Raw genomic sequence first — 15,799 nt, 5'->3', positions numbered from 1 at the left:
AGAATATTTTTCAAGCAATTACTGAAATTGTTCGGACAACACATGAAAGACATGAGATCACAGTAACGTGGGACATGGTTTGCGCTCATTGTCACAACAGTACCAAAGTCAAGATAACCAGCTCGCTAACCCATTTAATGTGTAGCTAGCTACATTAGCAACTACATATCACACACCCACTACTGTAATGCAGAAGGGGAGACATGCATGGCAAATATGTTTTCATTTAATTTTCAAATCCGAGATAGTAGTTAATATCTTTATATTTAGCTAGCTACCTGACGTTATTCAAAGTTTAATACCTGCGCGGTGTTAGCTAGTACTTGTAATGGCGACAAAGAAATCCAGTACAGGAGGAAACACTTCAGACGCTATGGATACTTGGTTAACTCTTTTCTCATAGTAAAAAGACTGTGCATATGCTAAAAGCTTGTTCTCAAAACATGTTCACGTGATACAACGATATGCCGTTTAAAAAGGTCATTGTTAGCTAATTTCATATCCCATTCGACGAGGTAGCTTATGTTTTGGTGTTTTGACTTACGCAAAAACTACTCGGCATAAGCTAAACCAACTATTTTATTTTCAGGGTAAGGATGGCAACTTCAGGATGAGTATTGAATTTATTGAAACTATGTACACAGTATTCTTATTTATGAATCCCAATTATTATGTACACCGAAATACAATGAAAGCACTTTACAGTTAGTAGCTATTGCTTAAAAAAAGGTTTTAAATGTACACCCCTAAATTTACATTTAGTTCCTTCCATCACTAATCCGGGTGCGACGCGCTCTGTGATGACGATTGGTGGGCGGGTATTTCGCGCGCCAATCCTCCAGTGTTTTTGTTACCACAATAGATAACCAACATGCCGTTCACATTTTGCTTGCTGATGCCTCACAGAATGGAGAAATGTATCCCAGACTAAATGGTATGTATGGGAAATATGGACTGGGAACAATTGGAGCTCAACCCAAGGATTATAGCAGCCGTAAAGAAAGGTAAAAATAAACGGACGTTTGCTTGCTAGCCATAATTCGGCTAGACGTACAATAGCTAATGTTATATAACAGGTGGGACTAATCTTGGATGCTGATTGGTTAAAACCGCATTCCAGACCGTGTCTATAATTAAGCAGTAAGGCCTGAGCGGTGTGTTATATTGCTAATGTACCACGGCTAAGGGCTGTTTGTAATTACGACGCTATGCGCGGAGTGCCTGGATACAGCCCTTCGCTGTGGTATATTGGCCATATACCACAAACACCAGAGGGGCCTTATTGCTATTATAAACTGGTTATCAACGTAATTAGAGCTGTGAAATGAAAGTTTTTTTCATACCTGTGGTATACAGTCTGGTATACCACAGCTGTCAGCCAATCAGCATTCAGGGCTCGAAACACCCAGTTGTATATTCCACAAGTTACCACTGGCTAAAGCTATGATGTTGAAATGTCTATTTACTTTGTTCCATCTCACTGTGCAATCCACTGTGATCAGCCCAGCCAGCCAATTTATACATTTGATTTCCACTATAAAAAGCATCTAGACATTTAATTTAGACTAGCATTTGATTTTAAATAGCAGATATTTGTATAAACCTTGCTGTCTGTCTCTGATATTTGCAACATGGTTTCAATATTGAAATTGGATATCCCGCTGTCCCGTAGTAATGAACATGTCGGGACGAGACGGACAGGCATCTAGTCAGCCAGTCAAAATCATGAATCAGCTGGCAGCATTTTTATGGATGTATACATAGAAATGTCAATATAAAACAGGTGAAACGAAATGCAGCTAGTTTGATGTCTTTCCAGCTTCAGTTTGAAGTGATTGTGTTAGCTGTGTTGTTGGCTAGCTCCTCTGAACAAGTGTCCTAATGGGAAAGCACATCTTCTATACCAGGCATAATCGTGTCTCATTAGCTCATTGTTGTGTGTGTATCCAAATAAATGTCACTAGAAAACAGCTTAAACAAACGCAAATGCAGCTACTTTGCTGTTATTCTGGCGTAGTTGGCTAGCTAGCAAAAAGGGTTATAAGAATGTTGCCAGCCAGTATGGCAATGGAACATTTAGAATGAACAGAAGACTGAACGACTGGGTCACGTCTCTGGCAACCAAGCCGATAGAACGAATGATCAGCTGGCTCTGGGTAGCAACCCTAGATTTGTGTCAGGACTATATCTTATGGAAGGATGAAATAGTATGAATAAATTAATCAAAATAGTTTGTTTTTTTAATGAAAATATGTCAATCATTATTTGACTATGTTGGTAACCCATTATATGAAAGTGATAATGCCCTTGAAGCTGGTGTTTGAAGGATATATTGGCACAGTTTGCTGATGAAACAGCATGATCATTACACAGGTGCACCTTGTGATTGGGACAATAAAAGGCCACTAAAATGTTCCATTTTGTCACAACACAATGCTACAGCTGTCTCAAGTTTTGAGGGAGTGTGCAATTGGCATGCTGACTGCAGGAATGTCCACCAAAGCTGTTGCCAGATAACTAAATGTTAATTTCTCAACCATAAGCTGCCGTCGTTTCAGAGAATTGGACGGTACGTCCAACCGGTCGGTACGTCCAATGGTCTTGGCCTGACTGCAAGTCGGTGTCGTAACCGACTTCAGTGGGCAAATGCTCACCTTCGATGGCCTTCGGCACACTGGAGAAGTGTTCTCTTCACAGATGAATCTCAGTTTCAACTGTGCTAGGCAGATGGCAGGTTGTGTATGGCGTCGTGTGGAAGCAAACGGTTTACGCATGTCAACGTTGTGAACAGAGTGCCCCATGGTGGTGTTATGGTATGGGCAGGCAAAAGCTATGGGCCGCGAACACAATTGCAATTTGAACCAACAGAGTTAACGTGATGAAATCCTGAGTCCCATTGTGGTGCCATTCATCCACCGCCACCACCTCATGTTTCAGCATGATAATGCACGGCCCCATGTCGAAGGGATCTGTACACAATTCCTGGAAGCTGAAAATGTCTTAGTTATTCCATGGCTTGCATATTCACCAGACATGCCACCCATTGAGTATATTTGGGATGCTCTGGATGTGACATGTACGACAGCATGTTCCAGTTCCCACCAATATCCAGCCACTTTGCACAACATTCCACAGGCAACAATCGACAGTCTGATCAACTCTATGCGAAGGCGATATGTTGCACTGCATGAGGCAAATTGTGGTCACACCAGATACTGACTGGTTTTCTGATCCACGCCCGTACTTAAAAAATATATATCTCTGTGACTGACAGATGGAGTACAGATATGCCAGTCATGTGAAATCCATAGATTAGGGCCTAATGAATTTATTTCAATTGACTGATTTCCTTTATATAACTGTAACTCAGTAAAATCTTTGAAATTGTAGCATGTTGCGTTATAATTTGCAGGGTAGCCTAGTGGTTAGAGCATTGGACTAGTAACCGAAAGGTTGCCAGTTCAAATCCCCAAGCTGACAAGGTACAAAATCTGTCGTTCTGCCCTTGAACAGGCAGTTAACCCACTGTTCCTAGGCCGTCATTGAAAATAAGAATTTGTTCTTAACTGACTTGCCTAGTAAAATAAAGGTTAAATTAAAATTGTAAAAAATTATGCATTTGGTCTTTTACAGCATACTATGCCAGTAGAAGTCAGATTTGTATATATAATTTATGTGGACCACCCTTCAAATTTGTGGATTCAGCTATTTCAGCCACACCCGTTGCTGACAGGTATATAAAATCGAGCACGCAGCCGTCCAATCTCCATAGTCAAACATTGGCAGTAGAAGGGCCTTACTGAAGAGCTCAATGACTTTCAACGTGGCACTGTCATAGGATGCCACCTTTCCAACAAGTCAGTTTGGAAAATTTCTGCCCTGGTAGTGCTGCCCCGGTCAACTGTAAGTGCGGTTATTGTGAAGTGGAAACGTCTAGGAGCAACAACGTCTCATTCGTGAAGTGGCAGGCCACACAAGCTTACAGAACAGGACTACTGTGTGCTGAAGCACGTAAAAATCATCTCAGTTGCAACACTCACTATCAAGTTCCAAATTGCCGCTGGAAGTAACGTCGGGCACAATAACTGTTCGTCGGGAGCTTCATGAAATGAGTTTCCATGCACAAGCAGCCGCACACAAGCCTAAGATCAGCATGTGCAATGTCATGCTTCGGCTGGAGTGGTGTAAAGCTCACTGTCATTGGACTCTGGAGCAGTGGAAACGTGTTCTCTGGAGTGATGAATCACGCTTCACCATCTGGCAGTCCAATGGACAAATCTGGGTTTGTTGGATGCAAGGTGAATGTTACCTGCCTGAACACATAGTTCAACTAAAGTTTGTTGGAGGAGGAATAATGGTCTGGGACTGTTTTTCATGGTTCAGGCTAGGCCCCTTTGTTCCAGTGAAGGGGAATCTTAACGCTACAGAATAGTGACATTCTAGATTCTGTGCTTCCAACTTTGGCAACAGTTTGGGGAAAGACCTTTCCTGTTTCAGCATGACAATGCCCCGTGCACAAAGCGAGGTCCATTCAGAAGTGGTTTGTCAAGATCTGTGTGGAAGAACTTGACTGGCCTTCACAGAGCCCTGACCTCAACCCCATTAAACACCTTTGGGATGAATTGGAACGCCAACTGTGAGCCAGGCCTAATCGCTCAACATCAGTGTTCAACCTCATTAATGCTCTTGTGACTATTTTAATTCATGGTGTCAGAATACACTGCAAAAAGCTGCAATATGTAACCTTTTGGGGCGACCGGAACAATTCACAGTGAAATGTGAGTTTTATAGATATGTCATTATCATTGAAAGCAAGTTTAAGAATCTGTAGAGCTGTTCTATGTACACTATTGTTATGCTTCCCATTCGTTTACTTTCAGTTTTGTACACCAGCTTCAAAAAAGCTGAAAATACAATATTTTTGGTTATGGAAGAGTTATTTCAGAGTTTTTAGATGGTACAATTATTCTCAACATGATTCTTGCTTGTTTTGTCACAAACTGAAATTAGGCAAACATTAGAATTTTAGCAACCAGTAAATGGCGGAGCGATTTCTGCGTAGTGGAACTTTAAAGCAATTCAGAACTAATTTGTTGACATGTTCTGTTGCAGATTCAAAGCCAGATGAACTCATTACAGAATATATCCATAATCATTAATGAATAAGTATATTTATTTGACAAAAATGCACCTAGTCACCGATCAAATCACGTCAAACACCCGAACTGCAACAATTACATTGTTTTAAAGAAATCAAAATAGTAAACCATTTGTACATATGCCTTTTATACATAACATATGAATTGAAGTAAAATTATTAATTCATCAATGTCACAAACCTGGGAAGAGCACCATATGAACTATTATTATTGAGAGAGCACAGATTCTTATGCTTTTCCATTTTGACGAATTAGACCAGCACAAACAACAAAAGAAAGGGAATATTGAATGACCCATCGCATCTCCCAAAAACATTTTCAACATCTGTAAAATGATCGTTTCTAGACTAAAGCTTTGGTTGTCTTCCTCTAAGGCTTCCATGTCTTCTCCCTGGACCTCCTCAATGTCCACCTCTTGAACATCAGACTGAGGCCTCATCTTCACTGTCACTTTCCAACCTTGTTGAGGATGGCTTGTTGTCAGGCTCAAAGTGTCCAACATGTATGCTGCGGCATGTGTGGGCTTCAGGCAGAAGTCTTCACACTTTCTGATGCATTTCAGAAGTACAGTAATCTCTGCTTGGAGCAACAGTGAAGTGGGCAGGGCTGTACAGATTTTTCTTTTACATTTGCAAGTAGAGTCTGAACATCAGACAGGATGGCATTGTCTCCCTCAATCCGTGCAATGGCTACTGCTATAGGTTTCAGGAGTTTCAGGCTGCTTACCACTCTTTCCCAAAATACATCATCCAGGAGGATCCTCTTGATGGGGCTGTCCATATCGGCAGACTGTGATATGGCCATTTCTTGGAGAGACTCCTTCCCCTCCAGGAGACTGTCAAACATGATGACAACACCATCCCAACGGGTGTTGCTGGGCAGCTTCAATGTGGTGCTCTTATTTTTCTAATTTTGTTTGGTGAGGTAGATTGCTGATGACCCTTCACATACCAAACCATTTCCTTGGCTCTCTTGTAGAGTGTATTCATTTTTTTCAGTGCCACGATGTCCTTGAGGAGCAGATTAAATGCATGAACAGTACAGCCAATGGTTGTGATGTGAGGGTAGGACCCCTCCACTTTAGACCAAGCAGCCTTCGTGTTCGCAGCATTGTCTGTCACCAGTGCAAATACCTTCTGTGGTCCAAGGTAATTGATGACTGCTTTCAGCTCATCTGCAAAGTAGAGACCGGTGTGTCTGTTGTCCGTAGTGTCTGTGCTCTTGTAGAATACTGGATGAGGGGTGGAGATTATGTAGTTATTTCTTGCCCGCGAACATTCGACCACCCATCAGAGATGATTGCAATACAGTCTGCTTTCTCTATGATTTGCTTGACCTTCACTTGAACTCTGAATCCAGCAAATGAGCAGATAAAGCATGTCTGGTTGGAGAGATTTATGCTGGGCGAAGAACATTCAGAAATCTCTTCCAATACACATTGCCTGTGAGCATCAGAGGTGAACCAGTTGCATACACAGCTCTAGCAAGGCATTCATCATAATTCCTCTGACTATGTTCCTCCAATGAGTCAAAAAAAACTTCTGATTCCAGGAGGACCATGAGCTGTTGTTATTGATAAGGTGTCTGATTGATCACTTTCACCTCAAATGGAAGTAGAGGGACTTTTGTCAGAGGTTGTTTGCTATAGCGCTGAGGGAACTTTATGCACTTGGCCAGATGATTCTGCATCTTTGTTGCGTTCTTCACATATGATTTGGCACAGTATTTGCCAATGTACACAGCTTTTCCTTCTCCATTAGCTGCAGTAAAATGTCTCCACACATCAGATAGTGGTTGTGACATTTTCCTGTAAAGATTTTTTTTTTATGTAAAAAAACAACTTACAATTCCATGTACAGATAAATAGTTAAGCAGTTAGATTAAACAACTCCTTTGTAAGATAAATGTTTTAAAATGAAACATGTATGGAAACAGGTGAATTAACACTCCTCAGTTAGCAGGCTCAAGTTAGCTAAAACCCACATTGTAGCAAAGACTAACTAGCAGAAATCTTTAACAAGTAAAAGTAATTTAAACACACTTTGCTGTAGGCTACTATTTACTAGTAACAAAAAATGTATGTCATGTAATATATATATATTCACCCCACCCCGTATTGTAATCAAAACTTACCAGAAAGCATGTAGTCCTAGGCTCAGACAGTGTAGTAGTGTGGGCTCAATAGCATCTCATTAGTGTGCAAGATCTTGAGGATCAGCTGTAGATGTTATGGAAGAATGCACTGTGCATGCAGAGGGTTGCAATTCCATTGAATTGGGAATAGTTTAACCAAAATATGCCACAAGACCTAGAATTGCCTTGTGTATCCCACAAAAGAGGTTGACTGTTAGCTTTTATTTGATGAATTTAAGAAAGATTCCCATGGAACATTTCCGGATGTTTCCTGGAAAGTTTCCGACCCTTTGCTACCCTAGTCTGAACCCCAGAATTAGCGGGACAGCATTACACAGGTGGAAAAAAAGGTAGCAAAAACAGTACACCACAACACTTTTAAACATGTTACTGAGTCTAGAGGTTATCAAATCAGGAGAAGAACAAGTGAAGGAAGCAGCATAGGGAAAATGGGTGAAGGTAGGGTGTGTTTATAGAGATAAGATCGAGAGTTCCAAAATGTCTGAAGTTGGGGGGGCATAAAAGGCATACAACTTAATTATTGATGACAACATTTTGTAGACAACATGGTGGTTTACATTTATGTCTACTGTGTGTGAATGATGGAAGAATCTTACCCCAGCTGTAGGTCAATTGTTTGTGGTCATTTAGGCCTGCACATCAACCAGTACTGGGACCATTGGAGACTTGGAACGCTTGCTCTCAAAATGCTGTTTGAATGTCTTTGGGTCTGCATCTATAAAGAGATCAGGTGGAGTGCTCCACAGTGCCCAAAGTTGAGGGACCATGGGGCATAAAAGGCACAGTGTGGAATAAGGGGTAACTTGAGGGGTGTTTGGCTTTCATGGCATCAGTCAGCAAGTTCAATTTGAGAGTGGAGCATGCATTATATCAATAGACCCCTCCCCCAATCCAGATCTGAATGGCAGGAGTGTGTATAAGCTTTTGTTCCAGCTCTTACCTGATTACAAATAGCCTATTGCCATGATTCAGTATGTTGATTATTTAAGTCCGGTGTTTGAGCTGGGCTGGGACAAAATTTGTCACACATCTGGTCTTCAGGACTTCCTGCAATGCCTGAAACAGACTAGAGCAGGAGAAATAGTGTTTCAGGTTGAAACGGCTTACTTAGTTGATAGGTGGCAAGACTCCGGCACACCCACTGGTTCCGGAATAGAGAAGGTGCAAATAAGGTTTCCAATTTGGCCTCAATAACATGACAGTAATTCTACCTAAAAAGCAAATGTTTTGAGTACCAATTAATTAAAAACCCACTATAGCAGGTAGGACTAAACAAGGTTGCATAACTTTGCCTACTAGCTATACTAATGATCTGCTGACCAAAGCGTTACAGCAAACATATCAATGTTTTCCCGCAGTAAAGTAAGCACACTGTTGACTATGCTGAAACCTATCAAAGCCAGATTAAAATAATACAGCTAGCTAGGGTAGTTTACAAGTCAAGTAGTACTTGAAGTAGTATGTCCCACCCCAACACCCAGACACAAACCAACATTATCAAGAACGCCTAGCCCTAGCTTCACCATTTCAGTTCATTAGCAAGCTAGACTGTTGGTTTATAAAAGCCAAAGAAGGTTCTCATGCATTTAAATGACTAGACAAGTCGATGGCTAATGTAGCCATCTAGCCAGGCTAATGTTGCTAATTATCTGACCGTGAGCTAGCTCCATTCTATTTGTTTTTTATCTTAAACTCACCAGTTCTTAACGATTACAAGCATATCCATAACATGATGCAGCCATCACTATGCTTGAAAATATGGAGAGTGGTACTCCGTAATATGTTTGGAGCATATCCAATACCACACTTTGTATTCAGGCCAAAAAGTGAATTGCTTTGCCACATTTTTGGCAGTATTACTTTAGTGCCTTGTTACAAACAGAATGTAGGTTTAGGAATATTTTTGTTCTGTACAGGCTTCCTTTTCACTCTCAATTAGGTTAGTATTGTAACTACAGTTTTCTCCTATCACATTCAACTCTAACTGTTTTAAAGTCACCATTGGCCTCATTGTGAAATCCCTGAGCTGTTTCCTTCTGCAGCAACTGAGTTAGGAAGGAAACCTGTATCTTTTTGTAGTGAGTGGGTATATTGATACACCATCCAAAGTGTAATCAACTTCACCATGCTCAAATCGATATTCAATGTCTGCATTTTTTTCCCTCCCATTTACCAATAGGTGCCCTTCTTTGCGAGGCATTGGAAAATCTCCCTTGTCTTTGTGGTTGAATCTGTGTTGAAATTCACTGCTCCACTGAGGGACCTTACAATTATCTGTATGTGTGGGGTACGGAGATGAGGTAGTCATTAAAAAATAATGTTAAACACTATTATTGCACACAGTGAGTCCATGCAACTTATTATATGACTTGTTAAGCACATGTTTACTCCTGAACTTATTTAGGCTTGCCAGAACAAAGGGGTTGAATGCTGGTCTCAAAACATTTGAGCGTTTCATTTTTTAATAATATACAGGTTATAGTGTGTAAGCCAGTGACAAGAAATGTAATCCATTTTAAATTCAGGCTGTAATACAAAACATTAGGATAAAGTCAATAGGTGTGTATACCATCTGAAGGCAATGTATCTATAACATTTCACTTTACTAGTCAACGTTGTGGTGTTAAAATGTATGCTGTAGGTGCGTCTGCTCATTATTCATTTATGTTGATCTTAGCTAATGTGAAATCAGCGAGGGAGATTCTCAGTCTCTCGGGTCCGGATCTACAACGACTCACCCACCTGTCAAAGTCAGACGTGCAACACCTGCACACAGCTGTTGCTATCTCTTACCGCAGACATTCACCTGTAACAGGTAGGCATGCTCTATTCTATTGCAGGGTTCTCCAACTCCAAACATGGAGAGCTACTGGGTGTGCAGATTTTGATTCAGGCCCAGCACTAAGACACCAACTAGCTAGCTATGTTTAGACAGGTGTTTTAGTGCTGGCTAGACTAACTGATGCAAAAACCATACATTTGCATAGATTTTTTTGTACAGCAAAATCATGTCAACATGCATTCGGAAAGTATTCAGACCCCTTTACTTTTTCAACATTTTCTTACGTTACAGCCCTATTCTATAATTGACAAAACATTTTTACTCATGAATCTATACACAATACCCCATAATGACAATGCGAAAACAAGTTTTTAGAAATACAAAACCTTATTTGCATAAGTATTCATACCCTTTTGGTTATGAGACTCGCAATTGAGCTCAGGTGCATCTTGTTTCCATTGATCATCCTTGATGTTTCTAAAACTTGATTGGAGTCCACCTGTGGTAATTTCAGTTGATTGGACATGATTTGGAAGGCGCACACCTGTCTATGTAAGGTCCCACGGTTAACCGTGCATGTCAGAGCGGAAACCAAGCCATGAGGTTGAAGGAATTGTCCGTAGAGCTCCGAGACAGGATTGTATCGAGGCACAGATCTGGGGAAGGGTGGCAAAACATTTCTGCAGCATTGAAGGTCCTTATGAACACATTGGCCTCCATCATTCTTAAGTTGAAGAAGTTTGGAACCGCCACTACTCTTCCTATAGCTGGCCGCCGACCAAACTGAGCAGTCGGAGCAGAAGGGCCTTGGTCAGGGAGGTGACCAAGAACCAGATGGTCACTGGCAGATGTCCAGAGTTCATATGTGGAGACTGGAGAACCTTCCAGAAGGACAACCATCTTTGCAGCACTCCACCAATCAGGCCTTTATTGTAGAATGGCCACTCCTCAGTAAAAGGCACATGACAGCCCACTTGGAGTGTGCCAAAAGGCACTTTTAAAGGACTGACCATGAGAAACCAGATTCTCTGGTCTGACGAAACCAAAATTGAACTTTTTGGCCTGAATGCCAAGCGTCACGTCTGGAGGACGCAATGGTGGTGGCAACATTCTGTTGGGATGTTTTTATTTTCAGGCGCATGTGCGAGTAAAATAGTCGCACTGTATAGCCCTGAAATTCACACACAGAGACGATGAAGGTGCATCATGCTCTCCTCCATGTAAAGAAATTTGACTGCAGCCAACCACTGCGCACAAATCACACTGCCAACAGGTACCGGGAGGTGGGACAGAGGGCAGATTGTCAAATCAGCAGTGTTTCCCTGTCATCGCTCGCCTTGCGACTGACAGGTAGGTAGGTGCCTGTTCATTCAATAGATTGCTAGAAGATGCGTATCGTTCATTCTAGTGAGAGAGGGCAGGGCAGACTTTTTTTTCTGACTGGCGAATGGAAAAGTAGCCTAGTTTTTAATTTATTTTCTTTAAAAAAAAATTGAGTCCAAAACAGGAGGTTTAAAAAGTAACCGAGACATTTTCAGTCCTCTGCAGCATTGCATTAATTAACAAAAGCCTGCACCCCCAGTAACTCACCAGAACCAGAGTTGGAGATGCACTCTACCATTGTATCCAGCCACCCGGAATTGATTGTAGCCTAGGCTTTACAATCCTAGGCTCAAACAAGTTATAGTTTATTATTCAAAGTAACGGATTATTTGTTTTCACACAGCCTTACAAGTGCACCGTGGAGAGTGTCCCTCTTTGGAACCTGGGCACAAGCTAAGTTTGGCTTGCCCCGTTCTGGACGCTCTACTGCGAGGTGGTGTACCGTTGAGCGGCATCACAGAACTGGCAGGGGAGAGCAGTGCAGGAAAGACCCAGTTTGGCTTGCAGCTGTGTCTTTCTGTGCAGTACCCACTGGTGTATGGAGGGCTCAATTCAGGTGACCTAATGGATAAAATGAACTGAATGGGGGAGGGGCGAATTGGACTAGCCTCTCCAATAAGGAACACATAATTTGTTGCAAAACATTTTAAAGTGTTTTCCATTGCATGCCCTTATAAATGCGACCCAGCTCTTTGTTTCCAGTGTTTTGTCCTGATGTTCTGCCTGTAAACCGTATTGTCTAAATATTGTAACTTTTTCATTATTGGCAGATAGTGAGGCTTATGGCATGATATTTAGTATGTGCATGTGTCTTTACACCTGCAGGAGCTGTGTATATTTGCACAGAAGACTCGTTTCCCATCAAGCGTCTGCGGCAGCTCATTACCCAGCAGGCTCGGCTGCGGCCAGAACTTCCCCAGGCCCTGATACGGAGCATCCGTTTCAGCGACAACATCTATATAGAGCATGCTGCCGATCTGGTAGGACAGTGGTGCAACAGAAACCCAAGCACCACTGGCACAGGTTGAAAGCAGTTCATGACGTGTCCACATGGAATTGGCTTTCCAGACGTAGATATGTAGTTGGGTTATGTTCCCATTTATTGCAGAAGTAAAAGATACAAAAGATTTTGGTTCAAACATGATGAGGAGCATTCCATAAGCTGTTCTAGTGAGACTGTAAGAACCATATGCTCTCACCTGTGCTAATACATTCTGGTCACCTGTGCTTCCTAATATACATGTGACCAGTGTTTCTGTGCTGTCCCAACAGGGTGCACTGCAGGCCTGCGTGTCCCAGCGGGTGCCCATTCTGCTCTCCCGGGGCCTTGTTCGGCTGGTGGTGGTGGACTCTGTGGCGGCTCTGTTCCGCAGCGAGTTCCAGGCGGACGAGGGTATAGAGAGAGCCCGCCACATGCTGGCCTTTGCCGCCACTCTCCACCGCCTGAGTCACAACTACAGTACCCCGGTGCTGTGCATCAACCAGGTAGGGAAAAGCCTTATCTACTCAGCAGACCCGGGTCAAATGCACTATATCAGACTATTTTGGTTTTCCTGGTACTAGTAGGGAAACACTGGAATAGTTCCAAAGTGCAAACTCGAGTATATCCGGAAACTTCAGAGTATTTCACCCAGGTCTGCTGCTACACATTCATGTCAGATGATGTATTATTATTCTTGGCTCACTTGAAAAGTACGTGTTAATCTCAATGTGACTTTGCTGTTTTAAATAAAGGATCAATAAAATGAATGATGTTGGATGTGTTCTATTGATATTGCATTGTATAATGTAATTATGTTATAGTAGCCTGACCCTATACATGAACAAAAGCTAGCGGTATGTTCCGAATAATGTAATGAGTTATTACACCGTACCTATTCAGGTGACAGATGTAATGGATGGGCCAGATCCAGCACACTGTAACTATGGGTAAGCTGTTTGAGTCTCCTGGTATATTTACTAGCATAGAGCGATACGAGTATAAGTGTGTGTGTATAGCTTTGTGTCTTTGTGTTGTAGTAGTAGTAATAATTAGGTGGGTGCTTACATTTGTCCTATTTCACACATGTAGCAGTGTATATTAATACGTGTGAATTTGAAAAAGTGGTGTTTGCATACCCCACTCCCCCTGAGACACCCTCAGAGAGTGGGGTCACGGCCAGGGATCAGACATTATTGAGGTGTGTGTGTGTGTGTGTGTCCGTCCACATGCTTCTTTCTCAGGTTGGTGGACAATAAGGTGCTGCCTGCCCTGGGCATGGCCTGGGCCAACCAGGTGATGGTGAGACTGATGCTGCTTCGCCTCCCGGGCTGTGTGGGCACCGGGGAGCAGGGCGGTACCAGCGCCCCTCGCAGGCTGGAGGTGGTGTTTGCCCCCCACCTCCCCAGAGCCAGCTGCCTGTGTGGGGTGTGGGAGGAAGGAGTGAGAGGGCTGCCAAACAGACCCCGGTCCGTCACCAACAGCATTACCAAGAGACTTGAAACCACAGGCGAATTGGGCCTGAACGATGGTACCTAAATCCGATAAACTTTTAAAGTTATAGGATACAGAAAAAAAGTGCCAAATGGGAAAATGATAGGGACCCGCACACTGTTTAGATGCTCTGCAATTTTCTTGGCAATATTGTAACCACAAAGGAATTTTGTATCAGGTGATTCAAGGGTGATTCCAGCAGGGAATGCACACTGGAGGAGAGTGGACACTGCAGGATGGCAGGACTGTTGCCTTACTTTGTGCTTCGACATTCCATAGTGAAGCCTATATGCATTTAAAAGGAGAGGGAAGATAGTAGAAAAAGTATGAAAGTATTATGTGTCAAATGATCCTGACAAACCACCTTTAAAAAAAATCGAAATACATTTTTAGCAGCAGACATTTTCTGCCTTTCTTTTCACAACAGAATGTAATATAAGCTATTGCAAAAATATATATATATTTTGCACTACACTTCTGAAGTTTCATTTGCATAGCAGCGTGTTCCTGTTGGAGGGAGCTGACACTTGATTTAGAAATCGGTAGGCCTGTGGTGTATGCCAATCAGTACTGACAACAGCACATCCTAGCAACAGCACTGACGGTTTCTAAATAGTGTAATTTCACTCCAACCAGGACATGCTGCTCTGCAAGTCAAATGCACTTCTGAAAACAGTGCAGAAAACTATCTGCAACAATTGAATTCTGGCCAAAGTCTTTTATTTGTTTCACATGTTAGAGGACGTTCTATCCAGTGATGTAGTGGTAAATAAAATTGGTGGGTAAAGCTAATTGCCATTGGTGGTGAATGAAGTAACGCTTTTTATACTTTCAGTGCATTTTTCCCTGATAGCTGGGTAAACACTCGCACAAAAAGAGTAAATGGCATTTACGTGCATTTACTTTAGACAGCTCGGTGCATTCAACACCTCTCAAATACAAGCAATGATGAAGTCAATCTCTCCTCCACTTTGAGCCCATCTTAGCTACTGTTGTATCAGTATGTTTGACCACGACAGTTTTTACAATCCAGGGTAACTCCAAGAGGTTTAGTCACCTCAACTTGCTCAATTTCCATATTATTTAGTACAAGATTTAGTTGAGGTTTAGGGTTTGGTGAATGATTTGTCCCAAATACAATGCTTTTAGTTTTAGAAATATTTAGGACTAACTTAGTCCTTGCCACCCACTCTGAAACTAACTGCAACTCTTCAAATGTTGCAGTCATTTAAGTCGCTGTAGTAGGTGACATGTATAGTGTTGAGACCTTTGCATACATAAACACTCTGGCTTTCCTCAAAGCCAGTGGCAATTCATTAGTAAAGATTGAAAAAAGTAATGGGCCAAGACAGCTGCCCTAGGGAAACCCTGATTCTACCTGGATTATGTTGGAGAGGCTTCCATTAAAGAACACCCTCTGTGTTCTGTTAGTCAGGTAACTCTATCCACAATGTGCATGTGTGTGTACGGCTTTGTGTCTTTGTATGTCACTGTGTGTGTCCTGCAAAAGTCATTTTTATATATTTCTGCAGACGTACTTTTAAATGGATAGTCATTAGTTCCATAACTGGAAGTCTATGGGAACAGCTAGCATATCATTGTGCAGGCACTAGCAGCAATAGAACCCCCCTTACCCTTGCCACCACTGCTGAAAAGAAATCCTAGGGGGAATCTCTCTACTTTGACAAATAAATCATTTTATTCAGTCCTTCCTTGCCTGGGTAATTCATTTAAGCTTAATACAGATTTAATAGACTATCAATATAGTATATAGATATGTACATGATCTGTACGTGTCCAAATACCCATACTAGTGTACAATGTAAATAAACTGCATTGTATGTACTC

General features: G+C 42.0%; 2 protein-coding genes across 2 annotated transcripts in view; one reads left to right on the top strand and one right to left on the bottom strand.

Annotated features, from left to right (window-relative positions):
* The window catches only part of brf1b (BRF1 RNA polymerase III transcription initiation factor subunit b), a 122,945-nt gene extending 122,381 nt beyond the window's left edge, over window positions 1–564 (bottom strand). The window contains exon 1 of the mRNA XM_035793994.2: window positions 303–564. The gene's annotated coding sequence lies outside the window, so the exon portion shown is untranslated. The remainder of the gene's footprint in view (window positions 1–302) is intronic.
* A 239-nt stretch (window positions 565–803) lies between these two features.
* Window positions 804–15,506, top strand: xrcc3 (X-ray repair complementing defective repair in Chinese hamster cells 3). The gene is made up of 7 exons (XM_035793985.2): window positions 804–1,004; window positions 9,991–10,128; window positions 11,822–12,034; window positions 12,304–12,458; window positions 12,751–12,963; window positions 13,361–13,407; window positions 13,702–15,506. The coding sequence occupies exons 1-7, from the start codon at window positions 932–934 to the stop codon at window positions 13,994–13,996; spliced, it is 1,134 nt and encodes a 377-aa protein (XP_035649878.1). The 5' UTR covers window positions 804–931; the 3' UTR covers window positions 13,997–15,506.
* Window positions 15,507–15,799: the final 293 nt, after the last annotated feature.

This window comes from Oncorhynchus keta, chromosome 19 (genome assembly GCF_023373465.1).
Source record: "Oncorhynchus keta strain PuntledgeMale-10-30-2019 chromosome 19, Oket_V2, whole genome shotgun sequence".
Lineage (NCBI taxonomy): Eukaryota > Metazoa > Chordata > Actinopteri > Salmoniformes > Salmonidae > Oncorhynchus > Oncorhynchus keta.
Note: the sequence above shows the minus strand (reverse complement) of the source record. Positions and strands in the feature narration are given on the sequence as shown.